This window comes from Mastigoproctus giganteus, chromosome 13, assembly GCF_048544385.1.
Source record: "Mastigoproctus giganteus isolate SK-2022 chromosome 13, ASM4854438v1, whole genome shotgun sequence".
Taxonomy (NCBI): Eukaryota; Metazoa; Arthropoda; class Arachnida; order Uropygi; family Thelyphonidae; genus Mastigoproctus; species Mastigoproctus giganteus.
In genome coordinates, this window is record NC_143587.1 from 84233078 (window position 1) to 84252035 (window position 18958).

Below are 18958 nucleotides of genomic sequence, written 5' to 3' on the forward strand. Positions count from 1 at the left end.
AGCGAAACGAAATGCCTGCATAATTCATATGCGTTGATACCAGTTATGATTTTTTTTTTTTTTTTTTTTTTGCTATTGTTGTTTATCGATTAACAAAACAATGCTGTTTTGTTGTGGTCGGTCTTGAAAAATATTATCAAATGAATTACAAACATCAGTGGCGGTACCAACGAATGCATGACCGTCCTATGAATTCGACTTCCGGAAGGAAAGTTTAACTGAAGAGTACTCTGCTGTGCATGTGGAAGGAATGTTTAACCGTCTTTTAAATAGGAGGCCAGACCAGACTAAGGTGATGTCAATATATGTTAAATAACACATAACCTACATTTTGCATTGATCTGGTTATTCACATTCCTATTGTACTGAAATGTGTATCTACATTAGGAGTCCCATCCGCTTAATTTATTTATTTTTCTTCTCATACGGAAGATGCTCTTCTGAAGCCTGATGTTTACCTTGTCATGTATTCGATGACTTGACAATAAATTCGAAAAATCTTACGTGTTGTAGAAGAATTATAGTCAACTATATTTTTGTTATCATATGGCTGCATTATTACTAAATATGTCTCGGTCTATTTCGGATGCACTGCATACTAAGACGCCCTTTTTTTTTTTTTAAATTTTGTTGGTTGGGCGGTTTGTTTTTTGTTTTGGAGAGAGAGAGATTAAGTATGTTTACATATTCCGGCTGTCGTATGCCTAAGAAAATTAGAATAAATCCAGTATAACTGCGGACGTAATTAGCCCTAAGAGAGTAGCTGAAAACTATTAATTAAAAATGATGGTGGAGAATCAGTATGAACGAGTTTTTCATTTTAATAAAATTACAATTACGTTTATTTCCAAAAGTCAAATAAACTATATCGATCACACTTTTTTTTTTTTATGTTTATACACTTATTTATTTATTATTATTACCTATATGGTGCAAGGAAGCCTGAGGCTTATGCTGCACCAGCCAAAAAAATTCCCAAGTTACCCTAAGAGAGACAGAGAGAGAGAGAGAGAGAGAGAGAGACAAGGGAATCACCAAGAAAGAGAATAATTATGATATCCAGCTCAGGACCCTGGGTGTGCCAAACCCATACTCACCAGATGTGAGCCCCTGGGGTTTTTGTAACCTTTAAAAATATTGTTAATAAGCTTCTTTTAATTTTGTTTTAACAGCCAAAGGAAAATATGTTTCAGAAAGCTTTTATATTAAAATATGTGCTGATACTGGAGCATTATGGAACAATTCCAGTTAAAGTAGTCTTAGATGCCCCTTTCAAAAATTCAGTTCTTATGAGAATTACAGTGCTGCTGCTGTTCAGACAAATCCCTGTGGATAGCATAATTGGTAGTAGAATTGCTACCCTTACACACTTATTGGAAAAGACCTGAGTTTGAATCCTGTTGATGATGTGAGGAATTTTTATTGGCCTTGTTCACAATGGGACTGAGTTAGTTAGTCTCAGGCAAGGGTAGAATTGTTTTTTTCCTCCTAGAAATTCAGGTTTTTGGTCCAGCAAAACACCAATCAACCATAGAACACACACAGACAGTTTACATGCATGTTATATATGGCACAATGCGGGCCACATTTATGCAGTTAGTGATCACCTTTTCTGTACAAAGGCAGCCTATACAAGGAAGCAGAAAGGTTTTCACTAGTCTATCACACTTGTATATTCCTATACTACAGAAACTCTGACACTTGGGTGTAGCTGGAATACCAGCTGCTGTTCAGGTGTTAGCCTCTCAGGACTTAGAACTGATTTACTCACTTACAGAATCAAACAGTTCTGGACATCAGCATCCAGTTCTCACACAATCCTATTCCAGCAACTGTGAGTAGAGCTTACTAACTCTAGTTACTGCATTTGGGAACAACCTAAGGAGGTGAGGGAGGGGCTTCCTGGTGAAATCCATCAGGACCTAAGTGGAACAAAGTGAGACTCACAGGGCCAGGAGCCAGCCTTGTAACAGGAGTGGGTCCCCCACTAAGAAGAACACATCTCAGGTCCCTGCAACAGATTTTTTTTTTTTTTTTTTTTATTATTTATTTATTTATTGTATTAGGCAGTTCGAGCCAACCTTTAGCAACCCACCATGTATTTACAGTATCATACAGATAAAAGCCAGTTTATATGATCATTTCCAGATCAGGAATGTAATACTCACAGATAAGATATCACTAATAGAATTTGTAAAGGTTAGAGATGACTGTAGTTAGTCCATTATTAACCTCTAATGCCTCTGTAGCCAAGTGGTCATGAGCAGCAGTGCAGTAGCACACGCTCTTTGAGTAGACCGGGGTTCAAGCCCCTGACTTCTGAATATGGTCGATCTGCCAACCCGCACTGGACCATTTCCCTCAGCATGAATTATTGAGGAGACTTCCATCCTGCAGTGGGTTGATAATGGCTGCACTTTACTTTTTTTTTTTACTGAGTTTAAATTCTGAACAGCCTCTTGTGACAGTTATGTTTACTTCAGGAATGTAATACTTAGAGATAAGATATCATGTTGTAGAAGTGAAAATCTCACTCTTTCATGCCTTCATAAGGCAGAGTTTAGTGTGCCACTTCATTGGTCTGCTTGCACTTAGTGTGGTCACACTAAGGGTATTGCTTAACAAGTATTGAAGGTGTTAGTAGCTTTGGATAGAGGATGCAGGGAAGGACATCAATTTTTGGGGGATTGACACCAGATAGTTAACCTACCCGTACTGGGAAAGCAAACAAATATGATCTTCCAACAGACAGGTGGGAGGGGGATACAAGGAGACTTGGGCAGTGGAAAAGGCATGCATTCACACAAACCACAACAGAATGCATAGTGATCAGGGTGTTGATGTAATATGGGGGGGGAGGAGTTTAGAAGCACACAGCTTCTAAAACATTAGACTAAATTGAAACCCAATAACATTGACTCAGTCTAGTGTGATGTACAAAAATGAGAGTTGGAATATGTTATAGGCTAAATGAATGTACAGTATAATGAACCACTATTTGCTTATATAATGAATATACAGGCAAATAGTGGGCCAGAAATCAGAATATCGTATCATGGGGGATTTTCACTTTTCATTTATTGATGGGAACTTGTGGTTTGGCAGCTCACTAATAGCAGAACATTCATTGATTTTCTGGGGGACTGCTTTCTAACAACATGTTAGGGATGCAACAAGAGAACGTAATATTCTTGATCTGATTATCAGCTATGATTCATCATACATTAAGAATTTTCAAGTATATGACACATGTTTTGATATGGAAGGAATAACTATTGTTAAGGGTAAAGGGAAAAGATTTTATTTTTGAAAAGGTGATTACAGTGGACTTAAATAGTTTTAAGTTATTCTGAGTGAGATCAATTAATGTTAATAATTGTAAATGGGAAGTTTTCACAGAAATGATTATAGACCAAGCTTTTCATACCAACTAAGAGATATTCTTTACAGTGTAGACTCCTATGAATATCAGATGAACTGATCATAGCAGTAGAGAATCAAAATGACAGGATGATTATGAATTTTCAGGAGACTCGGAATTACTAGTCTGTAGTAAGTTACTTAGGGAGGGGAATTAGGTATGCTAAGGCCAATTATGGTAAGTCTTTGGTGAAGAATGCAAAGAAATGTATTAAAGGATTATTTTGCATATCCACTGGATGTGAGTGGTGTAACTGTTGATGGTTCTGTCCAGATTGCTGATAAACTACATTCATTCACATATGAAGTTTTTAAGGATGGTGACCAGTCATATACCTAATAGTAACTGGAAATTAAATGACTTTTTGATAAATGAGAGTAAGGTGGAAGAGAAAAGTAAATAAGGCCCTTGAGACCTATGAAAAATATCCAATTATATATATATATATATATATATATATTTTTTTTTTTTGTAGTTGTTGGCGCATCGGCTTCTGTGGCCATAATATACCTCCCAAGGTTTTTGCAGTACTTTGATCCAAGCCCGAGGTGGGATTCGAACCCGCGACCTTTGGGTTGCCAGGCAGGCACTTTGCCCACCCGGCTAGCCCGGTTGGCAACCAATTATATTAAAAGAAGCAACAAAAGAGGTAAGGCCAACTGTTAGCCATAATTATAAGAGTATTCTTGGAATCAGGGGAGATCTCCCTATGGACTAAAGATGCTCAAATGTCACTTCTCTTACGGAGAGGAATCAAAGGTTGTTGTGAGTAATTGCGCACCAGTAAGCATGACTTCTGTTCCAGAAAAAATAATTGAGTCAGTGGTTAAAAGTGTAATGCAGGACCATCTTGACAGAAATATAGTTGATACTACAATCACAGCATGGATATTTTAAGGGGGGGATCTTGTTTGACCAATTTGATTGGCTACTAGGGAACTAATAGCCACTTCAATTTTCTAGTACTGAAAACAGGTAAGAGCATTAAATTTCAAAATGACACGTGTGTATATTTTTAGTTATGTATTATGTATGGATGCTTAAATTTGGAGAAACTTTTATTAACCTTCTGTTGCTAGTATGCCACTTTTTAAATTTTTTCTGTTTTATTTTTTAAATTTGTAAATGAGATAAAATCCTCTTGTGTACCTTTTGCCCAACGGTATCCTCTAACTGGTAACACAGAACCACTGGTAACCAAGGAAGTGAAGCCAGTCGACATCGTTGGACAGTACAGTGTTGAGTCAGTTTGGTGTGACATAAGCATTGGGAGATCAAAATTGAGAGTAGGAGTGTGCTATAGGCCTAATGACTCTGATGAGTATAATAAGAAACTGTACAGGGAAATAGAGTGGGCCAGTAAATCAGAGAGTCTTATAATGGGAGATTTTAATTTCCCAGATATTGACTGGAATTTGGGGGCTGGTCACTCACACACTAGCAGGGCTTTTGTGGATTTATTGGATGATTGTTTTCTACATCAGCATGTTCGGGAGGCAACTAGAGGGAGTAATACTCTTGATTTGATTATCAGCAGTGATTCTTCATGCATTAAGAATCTGCAGATAAATGAACCACTAGGTGGCAGTGATCACAGTGTGCTGAAGTGGGATTTACTCAAAGAGGTAACTACCATTAGGGGTAAAGGGAAAGGTTATTGCTTCCGTAAAGGTGACTACGATGGACTGAGACAGTATTTAAATTCTATACAGTGGGACCAACTGATGATGTTACCAACAGCAAATTCAAAATGGGAAGCATTGAAAGAACTTATCTTGGAAGCTACTAGGCTTTACATACCAACTAAGAAATATTGTTCAAGGTTTAGGCCAAAATGGATGTCAGATGAACTAATGAGGCATATGGCAGAGAAGAAAAATGCATGGGATACTTACAAATTAACACATGACACAGAAGCCTATGATAGATACAAGTTGATATGCAACCAAGTTACAAAGGAGGTTAGGCAGGCAAAGGCAGATTACGAGAAATCCTTGGCAAGGGATGCAAAGAAAAACAGCAAAGAGTTCTTTACTTATGTAAACTCTAGAAGGAAGGGGATGAATCAGATTGGTCCACTTGATATTGATGGGTCAACTGTTGATGATCCTGCTCAGGTAGCTAACAAACTAAATGAATATTTTGCATCGACATTCAAACATGAGGAGTTATTCAGCGAGGGGAATGCCAGAGGTGTATTCAACTCTAGCAGTAAGCTACAGAATCTTGAAATAACTGGGAGTAAAGTGGAGGAGAAATTGTTGAAGATAAACACAAGAAAGGCACCCGGGGTGGATGGGATCTATCCAGTTATATTAAAGGAGGCAGCAAAGGAAGTAAGCAAACCCTTAGCCATAATTATGAGAGCTTCCTTGGACTCAGGGGAGGTACCCATAGACTGGAAATGTGCAAATGTGACCCCAATTCACAAAGGAGGATCAAAGGCTGACACAATTAATTATAGACCTGTGAGCTTAACTTCTGTTCCAGGAAAATTAATGGAGGCACTGGTTAAAGAAGCACTGCAGGATCATTTAGACAAGACTTTAGTCATAGCTCGGACACAGCATGGTTTTGTTAAGGGGAAGTCTTGCCTGACCAATTTGATTGGATACTATGATGCAGTCACAAAAGAACTGGATGCAGGGAATAACTTTGATATTATATACTTGGATCTTAGAAAGGCTTTTGATACTGTTGCACATGGAAGACTGCTACACAAATTGGAGCAGTGTGACATTGGAGGCAAATTGCTGCTATGGATAAAGGGGTGGTTGAGGGGGAGAAGACAGAGAGTGGTAATCAATGGACACTGCTCATCGTGGACTAATGTTATTAGTGGAGTCCCTCAGGGCTCAGTGTTGGGTCCATTATTGTTTTCTGTATTTATAAATGATATTGATGATGGTATATCAAGCTTAATGTCCAACTTTGCAGACGATACAAAGGTTGGCAGGGTTGTCAAGGACACTACTGACACTATGCTGCTGCAACAGGATCTGGAAAGGTTGAGCAGATGGGGTGAGAGGTGGCAAATGAAGTTTAACATTGACAAATGTAAAGTACTACACATGGGAAACAGCAACCCCAGAGCAACGTATCAACTCTGTGGTACTACACTGACAGTGGTAGAGAATGGAAGGGACTTGGGGGTGGTTGTGCAGGCAGATATGAAGTTCTCTGAGCAGTGCAGACGGGCTGCAAGAGTAGCTCATGGAGTATTGTCAATGATATACAGGAATTTTTCCAGCAGGGATAAGGAGGTGATTATTCCCTTGTATAAGGCAATGGTCAGGCCACACCTAGCGTACTGTATACAGGTCTGGAGGCCTCATTTCAAGAAGGATGTAGAGCTGCTGGAACGAGTACAGAGTAGGGCAACAAGATTAGTGAATGGAACAAAGGGGTGCTCTTACGAAGAAAGGCTTAAGTTTTGCAAATTGCAGTGTCTGGAAACTAGGCACGAGCGAGGTGATCTGATAGAGGTGTATAAAGCCTTGAATGGTTTGAGCATGCTCAATGCTGATGGGATCCTTCCTCTAGCTCAGAATAATCACCTGAGAGGGCATAAATTCAAATTGAGGAAAGACAGATGTAGGATAGACGTGCGGAAATTTGCCTTTAGCCAGTGGGTGGTTGGTTGGTGGAACAGACCTCCATCCCTTGTCGTGGAGGTTGATAGCCTAAATAAGATTAAGGCTCAGCTGGACAGGTATTTTGAACGAACAGAGGGGTGAAGTGGGTTTTTTTTTTTTTGGTTGATGCTGCATAAGCTTGCTTTCTTGCATCAAATGCCTCTACTAATGCTAATGCTAACACAATATTTTTAGTTTTCATTTTGCTATACTATGAATTATGTAACATTAATTTTTTTTGCATTGCACTTAAGAGATGCAAGATTAGCAAAAATGTCTATTTTTCTTCTAAGCAATTTCTGTTCCCATGTGGCATCTGTGAGATGCCAGTGACAGATGTCGTCTTGCCATAGAACCTTGATTATGTTAGCTAAATGTGAACAGCCGACAAAAATACAGATGTTCACACTGCATCTGCCAGATGCCATGCAATCTGGAGCTCAGTGACTTGAAATTTAAAAAAAAAATACAAGAAAAACTATTATTATTATTGGTTTCTCTCAGTTATTTTCATTTGATTTTTAATTGGATTTAGCAAATCAAAGGAGGTGATTATTCCATTGTATAAGGCGATGGTCAGGCCACACCTAGAGTACTGTATACAGGTCTGGAGGCCTCATTTCAAGAAGGATGTAGAGCTGCTGGAACGAGTACAGAGAAGGGCAACAAGATTAGTGAATGGAACAAAGGGGTGCTCTTACGAAGAAAGGCTTAAGTTTTGCAAATTACAGTGTCTGGAGACTAGGCACCAGCGAGGTGATCTGATAGAGGTGTATAAAGCCTTGAATGGTTTAAGCATGCTCAATGCTGATGGGATTCTTCCTCTAGCTCAGAAAAATCACCTGAGAGGGCATAAATTCAAATTGAGGAAAGACAGATGTAGGATAGACGTGCGGAAATTTGCCTTTAGCCAGCGGGTGGTTGGTTGGTGGAACAGACTTCCAACCCTTGTGGTGGAGGTTGATAGCCTAAATAAGTTTAAGGCTCAGCTGGACAGGTATTTTGAACGAACAGAGGGGTGAAGTGGAAGTGGGTTTTTTTTTTTTTTTTTGGCTGATGCTGCATAAGCTTGCTTTCTTGCATCAAATGCCTCTACTAATGCTAATGCTAATAGCAAATCAAATTAATAAATTACCATTTTCAGTACAGAAAAAAAGAAGCTAAAAATAAATTTTTTATAATTGAAACAAAAAATGAGTGTCTCACAGACACTACGAGTGTCTTTTTCAAATTGAGGATGTGTGTGACAGAAGGTTAATTCTGCTGGGGCAGGGGAATGGTACAATCATATTGTCAGATGAACTATTGAGACACGTGGCAGAGAAGAAAAGTGCATGGGATGCCTATAAATTATCAGATGACACAGAAGCCTATGGTAGATGTAAATCATTCTGTAATCAAGTCATAAAAGATGTTAGGCAAGCTGAGGCAGATTATGAGAAGTCTGGAAAAGAATGCAAAGACTTCTATACTTATATAAACAGTAGAAGGAAGGGGGTTGAATTACATTGGACCACTTGATGTCTGTGGGTTGACTGTTGATGATCCTGCTTAGGTTGCTGACAAATTGAATAGGTATTTTGCATCTATATTCACACATGAGGAATTCTTTAGGGAAGGGGATGTCAGAAGTTTATAAAATGAACGAGGAGCTAAATGACTGTGATAACTGAAAGGAAAGTGGAATAGAAATTATTGAGGATGGACATAAAAAAGGCACAGGGAGCAGATGGAATCTATCCAATTTTAATATGGGAGGTAGCATAGCATTAGCATTAGTAGAGGCATATGATGCAAGAAAGCAAGCTTATGCAGCATCAGCCAAAAAAAAAAAAAAAAAAAACCACTCCCATTTCACCCCTCCGTTCTTTCGAAATACCTGTCCAGCTGAGCCTTAAATTTATTTAGGCTATCAACTTCCACAACAAGGGATGGAAGTCTGTTCCACCAACCAACTACCTGCTGGCTAAAGGCAAATTTCTGCACATCTATCCTATCCTATATCTGTCTTTCCTCAATTTAAATTTATGCCCTCTCAGGTGATTATTCTGAGCAAGAGGAAGAATCCCATCAGCATTGAGCATGCTCAAACCATTCAATACTTTATACACCTCAATCAGATCACCACGCAGGTGCCTAGTCTGCAGACACTAATTTGCAAAACTTTAGCCTTTCTTCGTAAGAGCAACCCTTTGTTCCATTCACTAATCTTGTTGCCCTTCTCTGTACTCATTCCAGCAGCTCTACATCCTTCTTGAAATGAGGCCTCTAGACCTGTAAACAGTACTCAAGGTGTGGCCTGACCATTGCCTTATACAAGAGAATAATCAACTCCTTATCGCTGCTAGAAAAATTCCTGTATATCATTGACAAGACACCATGAGCTAATCTTGCAGCCCATCTGCACTGCTCAGAAAACTTCATATCTGCCTGCACAATTACCCCCAGGTTCTTTTCATTCTCTACCACTGTCAGTGTAGTACCACAGAGTTGATATGTTGCTCTGTGGTTACTGTTTCCCATATGTAGTACTTTACATTTGTCAACGTTAAACTTCATTTGCCACCTCTCAGCCCATCTGCTCAACCTTTCCAAATCCTGTTGCAGTAGCATAGCATCAGTAGTGTCCTTAACAACCCTGCCAACTTTTGTATCGTCTGCAAACTTGGACATTAAGCTTGATATACCATCATCAGTCTCATTTATAAACACAGAAAACAACAATGGACCCAACACTGAACCCTGAGGGACTCCACTCCACGATGAGCAGTGTCCATTGATTACCACTCTGTCTTCTCCCCTGCAACCATCTCTTTATCTGTAGCAGCAATTTGCCTCCAATGCCACCAAAGGAGGAGGTTTGCTTTGATCTCTTAATTATGGATGTTTGCTTACCTCCAAAGGAGGTAAGCAAACCCTTATCCATAATTAAGAGATCAACCCTTGATTGATCAAGGGAGGTCCCTATAGACTGGAGAAGTATGACTATATCTTCAATTCATAAAGGGGGATCAAAAGGCGACATGAGTAATTACAGACCTGTTCCAGGGAAAATAATGAAATCACTGGTTAAAGAAGTAATGGTGGACAGGCATGCAATTATATCACAATCATGGATTTTTCAAGGGACAGTTTTGTCTAACCAATCTGATGGGTTACTATGATATAGTGATGAAGGAACCAGATGCAAAAAATTGTTTTGACATCATATACTTGGATTTCAGGATAGTGTTGCACATAAAAGACTGCTATACAAATAGGAACAATGTGGCATTAAGACTGCTACTGATAATGGGATGGCTAGGTGGAAGAAGATAGAAGGTGGTTATCAATGGCCACTGCTCTTCTTGGACTAGTGTCATTAGTGGAGTTTCCCAAGGTTCAGTGCTGAGTCCATTGTTGTTTTCAATATTTATTAGTGATATTGATGAAGGTATATCAGGCTTAATGTTTAAGTTTGCAGGTGATACAAAGGTTGGCAGGGTGGTTAATGACAGATCAGGTGAGCTACTGCGACAAGATTTAGGAAAATTGGGTCGATGGGCTGAGAAATGGCAGTTGAAGTTTAACCTTGACAAATGCAAGGTACTGCACATGGGTAGCAGTAATCCTATAGTAATTTATCAGTAGTGTGATATTGCACTCAGGGTAGTGAAGAACGAAAAAGATCTGGGGGTATTTGTGCAGTCAGACATGAAATTCTCTGAGCAGTGCAGACATGCTGCCAGGACAGCTCATGGTGTTTCGTCAATGATATACATAAACTTTGTTAGCAGGTGGTGATTATCCCTTTGTATAAGGCCACGGTTAGGCTGCATCTTGAGTACTGTATACAGGTCTGGAGGCCCCATTTTAGGAAGTATGTAGATCTGCTGGAACTGGTACAGAGAAGGGCAACCAGATTGGTGAAGGGAAAAAAAAAATGCTCCTTATCTAGAAAGGCTTCAGTTCTGCAAATTGCAGCATTTGAAGACCAGGCACCTGTGGGGAGGTTTGATTGAGGCAAAGCTGAATGGTCTTTTTCCACTTGCTGAGACTACACGAGGGAGCATAAATTCAAGTTGAGGAAGGATGGTTGCAAGATACGTGTGGAAGTTTGCCTTCAGCCAGCGGGTGGTTGATTGTTGGAACAGGCTTCCATCTGTTGTTGTGGAAGTGGATGGGTTGAATAAATTTAAGGTAGAACTAGGTAAATTCTTGGAGGGTATGGATGGGTAAACTGGTTTTTTTTTTTTTTTTTTTGCTTTCTTGCATCATTTGCTATTACTACTACATATATAAATATGTTCTTGTTTATACTCCGGAATGACCAGCAGTTCAGTGGAGTTTACAATAAATCAATCAATACAAATGTTAATTGTATTTAGCAGTCACAGGCTTGAACCCCAGTCCACTGAAAGTGCACGTGCTGCTGCACTTGTGCTCCTGACCACTTGGCTACCCCTATAGTTGCTTCCATTTTTCTATTCACAGATCAATTCAGAGTGTAAAATTTCAAAATTACCCACTTGTACTTTTTTCTGCTTAGAATTCTGTTTAGTGTATACATGCTAGCAAAAGTCTGCAGAACAATATGTATTTGGCAGTTTTTCTTAATACATAATATTTTAATATCAAAAGGTTAAGGAATTTTAAATAAATAAAAAAAAAAAAAAACTGAATAACTGGAATACTTATTATTCATTCACTTCACAAAGCTCTACACAAAAAATATTACAACAAGAATTGCAGGGAACAACCTTTATAATATGATATAGTATTGAGAGTTAGTGTAGCAGTGATTTACCTTGAACTTGAATGGCATTTGTTGGACTTGCAATCGAAATATGGAAGCATGACCTATGAGGTCATGCCTGCAGTACATAAAAACATTGAAAAAAAGGGTTGCATAGCACCTGCCTGCCTGATACTATTGCATAATTATTCTGCATAAACCATGAACTATAACCTTAAAAAATAACTTGAGTAAAACCGGATCTGTAATTCCGGTTGGAAAGTATAAAAAGTTTCAGTCATGAAGCTTGAACCAACAAAAAATGCAGAAAATTTTTGCAAGGGACCTGGCAGGTCCTGTGCACTAGTGCCATGTTAAGAAAGTGGAATGATTGACTAAAGGTGTTTGTGTTTAGGATAACCTTCAGTTACCTTAAATGAAAGGGGAACTGTAATCCATGAAAAATCCAGAATTTGTATCATAATGTATGTCAAAAACACTTAAGAAACTGTATTGCTACATTTTAAGTAACTGTATAAGTAACTTTATGGTTTTTACAACACCACTGATGTGGTGTTTCAGAGAAAAGCAATAAAGCAATTAGTGAAGAGCAATAATGCTGATGTAGTTGAGATGTACTTAAATAGTACTTACAGTTAAGCTTAGAGAGAGAGAGAGAGAGAGAGAGAGAGAGAGAGAGAGAGAGAGAGAGAGAGAGAGAGAGAGAGAGAGAGATGTATTAACATTCAGAGATGAAGAATTTGAAGTGAATATATTGCACTGAGCAAAGGTAGGAAGGGATGGTGAGGTGATGCTTCTGATCAAAAAACTTCCTGAAAAAGATGAGAATGTTAATGGAGTCAGAACAAGATATAACATAATGTTGCGTCTGTGGTGTGAAATGTCTTTTAGTAAACAGAACATGATAGTTCAGATATGTTACAAGTCAGATGGCTCCAAAGACTATTCACAAGCAAATTAACTGGAGTAGTAAGTATTGTGTTATTATTGATGACTTTAACCTACCTGTTATAGATGAGAAGAATGCATGGATTGGAAAGACAGACAGACAGACGTAGGTAGGTTGTGATATCCTAGATCTGGTTTCCACTAAGGAGCCTAACTGTATCAAGAACTTGACAGTGGGAGAACTAACATCAGACAGAAACCATAATACCAATTATATCTAAAGAAACCTGTATGTTATTATTGGTAATATTATTACACTAATCACCTGGTACTCTTAACTTGACTTTCTCCAGTCCAATTTTCCTTGACAATTTTAACGTTCAGATCCCCAGCTGGATTCAGTTTTCCATCTCATGGACCCAGCTAGTTGAGATGTTTAGGTTTTTGCAATTACTAATGACCTCACATGCATTGTTTATTTACCTACCAGAATACCAGACAATCTTAACCACACAGCCAACTCTCTTGAACTTTATCTTACAAACATTTCCAAGTATACTGTCAAGGCGAGTGGTCCTCTAGGCACATCAGCTCACAACTTGGTGTGGTCTCTTCTGCAGTGGAGCCTTTCTCTCTCTCATGGCCATTCTCAACCTCATGTTGTTTGTTTATCATTACAAGAATGCAAAATGGAATGATCTGTTAGATTTCTGTTCTTCTTTACCTTGGATTACTGTTTCAAAATTATTGAAGTCAATGTTTGCTCTGATTGTTTCAGTAATTATTCTTATAGGGATAAAATCCTTTATTCCACACTCCACTTTCAAATCTCATCTTTTATCTAAACTTTGATTTTTGAATAAATGTACTAAGGCTGTTCAAGATAAGAATGTTGCATATTGCAATTGGCTTGCATCCAAATCTACTGGTTAATTTTCTGCCAACACCAAAGCTAGCAACACTTGTAAAGCAGTTATTAATCAATCCAAACTAGAATTTTAACAATGGCTAAGAGTATAAAGCTTGTTTCTTATTGACGGTATTCAAGCATTCTCTTGACAAAGCTATTTGCTGCAACTTTTGCCCATCTGTACTTCAAGCACTCTTAAAACCTTATAGTTCTGTTTCCACCTCCTTAGCTAAAGATAAAGCTGACTTACTAGCTTCATGCTTTTCTTCTAACTCTTGATCTTGGTAAACCAAGATCAAGAGTAGACCAGGATCAAAACCTTGATCTTCCTATCATTCCCAGTACACTCTACTCAATACCTCCACGTCTTCTGTAAAAAGGATTTTTGAAGAATTTTGAGCACTCTTGATGCTGAGAAAGCTCCAGGTCCCGATGGTATTTCTCCACTTGTTCTCAAAACTTGTGCTTCTAAGCTTACTCCTATTCTTCATCACCTTTTTACACTTTCTTATTCCACTGGCATTTTTCCTTCTGCTTAGAATTATGCTCATATCCAGCCAATTCCTAAAGAAGATGACGAATTCCTAACATTCTGTAATCATCCCATTGCACCAACCAACACACAACTATAAGTTCTAATACCTTTCATCTTTGTGATTTCTTAAAAAAAAAAAGTTTAATTTTCTTGATTAGTGTTATTAAAAGGGTTAGGGTTGGATAGGTTATGTAGGAAGTGTTTTTTTTTTTTTTTTTTCTGATTCTGTAAAAGCTTGCTTCCTTGTATCTTTTGTACAACTACTAACACTAATACAGCAATACCTATCACAGGGATTTCTGTATTAGTGTTATCCTGAGGATACATTCTTGAAAAGTACCATGTTTGGCAAGACTAAGGTCCTATAGAAAATAGGGGGTTAGGAAATAAACAATAATTATGCCACTAAATTATATGAAAAATGGTGTAAATTTCGTTTTCAGTTTATATAACAAATATGATGTTTATTATAAAAGGTAAAATAAATGTTAAGATTACTATGGTAGTTATAGAGTAATTTACATTACTGTATAACTAGCATAGTAATCTTCAAAACATTACAAAAACAATTCTAAAATACGTATATATCGGGTGTCACCAATTGGCAGACTGCCAGTGATTTTTTTTTTTTTTTTTGCTGACTGAGTGATTTGAAACTAAGTGAATAATTTTTTTTTAATAAATTCCTTTTCATTCCTTTTTTAAGTTTTGGAAAACATTTTTTTAAATTCTTCTTGAACAGTGCAAATATTTCATCTTTTCTTAATGGAGTGCATTACTTATTGTGACTTATATAGTTGGAGAAACGTTACGTGGTGGTTTTCTTTGAAATCTAGTTTTTCTATAATGACCACTCTTATACTACATGAATATGAAGATGGTTTATTTAGCTACAAACTAAATCCCTATACATTAAAGTAACATTTCAGGAACCCATCCTCAGACCATACATAGGCTGTTGCCAGCCACCTACTTGCTGAATGTCTCAATTCCGACTGCACACGGAATTGAGACATTAAATTATCTTAAAATTCACATGGTATAATAAGAGTGGTTATTATAGAAAAACTAGATTTTATTGTAACTTTTTAAGTTTAAAAAAACATTTTTTCAAACATTGTGTTTTACACCTTTTATTTTCAAAAAAGTAATAATAATTCTGCTGAAAATTACAATAAGATTTTTTTGACATAAAATAGAAACATTAGTCTCTTAGCCTCCACATTCATTTTCCAATTTAAATGTCTATTAAGCATGCAGAATTTCAAACATGAGCATATATTTCTGCTTATTATGTATATAAGTATTATTAAAACATTTATAAAGCATATATATTTGATACTATTAATTACTTCCATTTTCAGGTTTATTTCAAAATATATTTCAGATTTGGCAACCTTCACAGTGAACAAAATTTGAAATTACATGTATTGCTTCTCGCAGAGTAGCAGCCACTTTAAGAGAATATCGGGTTTCTCTGAAAACAATAATAAAGCTTTGAAAAACACTAGGGTAAGACCATAAATGTTTATTGAAATAGTGAGAGAGGGAAAGTAAGTAAGCTGGAACTTTAAACAAACACAGCATCAGTGCTTCTCCGATACCACGCCAGTCTTCAGGCAAATGCCAAACAGTTGCAAAGATGGTGGTAAAAAAATCACTTCAGAAACTATTGCAGCAAAAGTTTGATTTAATGTTTAGTAAGGCAGAAGAAAATATTTATTAGTGGTACGTTGATTAGTGGTTCGTGCAGGAATGTTATTTTCAAGGAGCACTTATGAGGCATCCTGTCATTACCCCCCGATGTTAATAAAAGCAAATAAAATGTTACCATATTGTTTAAATGTCATTTTAATTATTTTATGCCAAAAAATAATGTGTTATGGTTGTAATGTGTTACATTTTTACTAATACCAGCTGCAAATAATTTAATTGGATATCCCTGGTATACATTGTCCAGTCAAAATATTATGACCACCTATGTAATGGGTATGTCCTCCTCTTGCTGCCAGTGCCAATGCCACATGGTGGGGCATGGACTCCATAAGACTTCTGAACATTTCTGGAGGTATATATAGTACCATGTTGCCAGGATTGCATCCTGTAGATTTGCAATAGGCAATGGTAGAGGATCCAAATACCAGATCTGTCAATCCACATAATCCCAGAGATGTTCTATGGGATGCATATCTAATCAATGAATTCAGCAGCTAAGATAAACCTGGAAGTAACTTTTGTCTCCAGCGAACCACTGTTGAACAATACTGGCAATGTTGCAGGGCACATTATCCTGCTGTAACACACCTCTGTCATATGGGAAGACATTCACCGTGAAGGAGTGTGCCTGACCAGTCACAATAGTGGCAGTTGTAGCACATGGAAGACTGCTGAACAAATTGGAGCAGTCTGGCAGTGGAAGCAAATTGCTGCTATGGATAAAGGGATGGTTGAGTGGGAGAAGACAGAGAGTGGTAATCAGTGGACACTGCTCATTGTGGACTAATGTTATTAGTGGAGTCCCTCAGGGCTCAGTGTTGGGTCCATTGTTGTTTTCTGTATTTATAAATGATATTGATGATGGTATATCAAGCTTAATGTCCAAGTTTGCAGACGATACGAAGGTTGGCAGGGTTGTTAAGGACACTAATGACAGTACGCTGCTGCAACAGGATCTAGAAAAGTTGAGCATATGGGCTGAGAGGTGGCAAATGAAGTTTAACCTTGACAAATGTAAAGTACTACATATGGAAAGCAGTAACCCCAGAGTAACGTATCAACTCTGTGGTACTACACTGACAATAGTAGAGAACGAAAAGGACCTGGGGGTAATTGTGCAGGCAGATATGAAGTTTTCTGAGCAGTGCAGATGGTCTGCAAGAGTAGTTCATGGTGTCTTGTCAATGATATACAGGAATTATTTTGGCAGGGATAAGGAGGTGATTATCCCCTTATATAAGGCAATGGTCAGGCCACACCTTAAGTACTGTATACAGGTCTGGAGGCATCATTTTAAGAAAGATGTAGAGCTGTTGGAACGAGTACAGAGAAGGGCAACAAGATTAGTGAATGCAACCAATAGTTGCTCTTACGAAGAAAAGCTTAAGTTTTGCAAATTACAGTTTCTGGAGACTAGGCACCTGTGAGGTGATCTGATTGAGGTGTATAAAGCCTTGAATGGTTTGAGTATGCCCAATGCCGATGGGATTCTTCCTCTTGTTCAGAATAATCACCTGAAAGGGCATAAATTCAAATTGAGGAAAGACAGATGTAGGATAGATGTGCAGAAGTTTGCCTTTAGCCAGCAGGTAGTTGGTTGGTGGAATAGACTTCCTTCATTTGTTGTGGAAGTTGATAGCTTAAATAAATTTAAGGCTGAGCTGGACAGGTATTTGTAACGAATGGAGGGGTGAAGTGGGAGTGCTTTTTTTTTTTTTTTTTGGTTGATGCTGCATAAGCTTGCTTTCTTTCATCATATGTCTCTGCTAATGCTAATAGATAGGCAGTTTTTAGCATTCCGAGTGCATGTTGTATGAGGTTCTGTGGGTATGAGGGTGCCAAAAGATTCCTGGGAAAACATCTCCCATACCAAAATACTGCCATCACCTGCCTGTTTCTGTTGAACCAGTAAAGTATTTTCTCTCTGCATTTCGTTGCTGTATCCTCCATCTGCCATTCACATGGTATAGCAGTGTGGATGGTAGATGGAGGCAGCTTTTTTCCAGTTGTCAGTGATTCAGCGATGCTGTTCACTGGATCTTGAGGCATTGTTGGTGATGGTGACTGTAATCATGGGTGCCTTGACCTGATGCCTATTCTAAAGGCAAGGCCCATATGAAGGTGGATTCATTGGATCATGGTCTTGGAAACACCGCTGGTCACACCTGGTTAAAGCCCTTGGTCAGCTGTTCACTGTTTTTCATCTATCAGCTCTTGCAAAGCAGGACATCCTATGTTTAACACAACCATCAGTGAGGTGTGGGCACCTGCTTTTGATATGGCAACTCCTGTTCTGTCCATTATCTCTCCATTTGTGGAACACTTTAACTACAGCTCTCTGCAAACAACCCACAAGATTTGCAGTTCCATAATGTTACCACCCTTCAGCCCAGTACCCAACAATCATCCATTTTTCGAAGTCTGTCAGGTCAGATCCCTTACCTATGTCAATCAAGTACTTCAGATGGACTATATGCTATTAACCTGCAGTGTCACATTTATTGGTTATCACCACAACATGTAAAGTAGAAGAAAATATTTATTATTCTAAACATTAAGAAAATATTTATTATCCTAAACATTAAGAAAATATTTATTATCCTATTATGTGTAAAAAAAAAAAAAAAATTTTGTGCGTAACTAGGATAATAAATAAATAAAGCTGAAAATACAGGGTGGTTATAATGTTTTGACTGGATGGTGCTGATGAGTGCATTATTGAGAGAGCAGAATATAAACAAATTCCCTCTTTCCCTCCCTGTTCTACACAAGGGCAAGGTAGATTTATTAAGCTGCAGCTGCATGTTTGCCCCAGAATTTCCTAGGCACAAGGAACCACAGAACAAATCAATTACTTGGTCCAGGCCTCTAGTAGTGGTCTTTAAAAGTACAGTGGAATCTTGTTAATTCAAAGTTCAAGGGACCTAAATTTTCACATTTTGTAATAACGGGGTTTGTAGTAACGAGGGCCCCCAAAATTTTACTATTATTATTATTATTATTATTTTTTTTTTTTTGGTTCATACTAAGAATAATAATAAATAATAATATCAAAAATAAATTAATAAAATAAAATAAAAACTTTAAAAATATATGTTATTCCTAATAGGAATGTTTG

At 37.8% G+C, this 18958-nt stretch overlaps 1 protein-coding gene across 1 annotated transcript in view; it reads left to right on the forward strand.

The window, feature by feature from the left end:
* Positions 1 to 201: 201 nt before the first annotated feature.
* LOC150076228 (uncharacterized) overlaps positions 202 to 18958 on the forward strand; it is a 744224-nt gene continuing 725467 nt past the window's right edge. The window contains exon 1 of the mRNA XM_090387291.1: positions 202 to 292. Coding sequence (XP_090243417.1) covers positions 251 to 292 — 42 coding nt within the window. The 5' untranslated portion in view covers positions 202 to 250. The remainder of the gene's footprint in view (positions 293 to 18958) is intronic.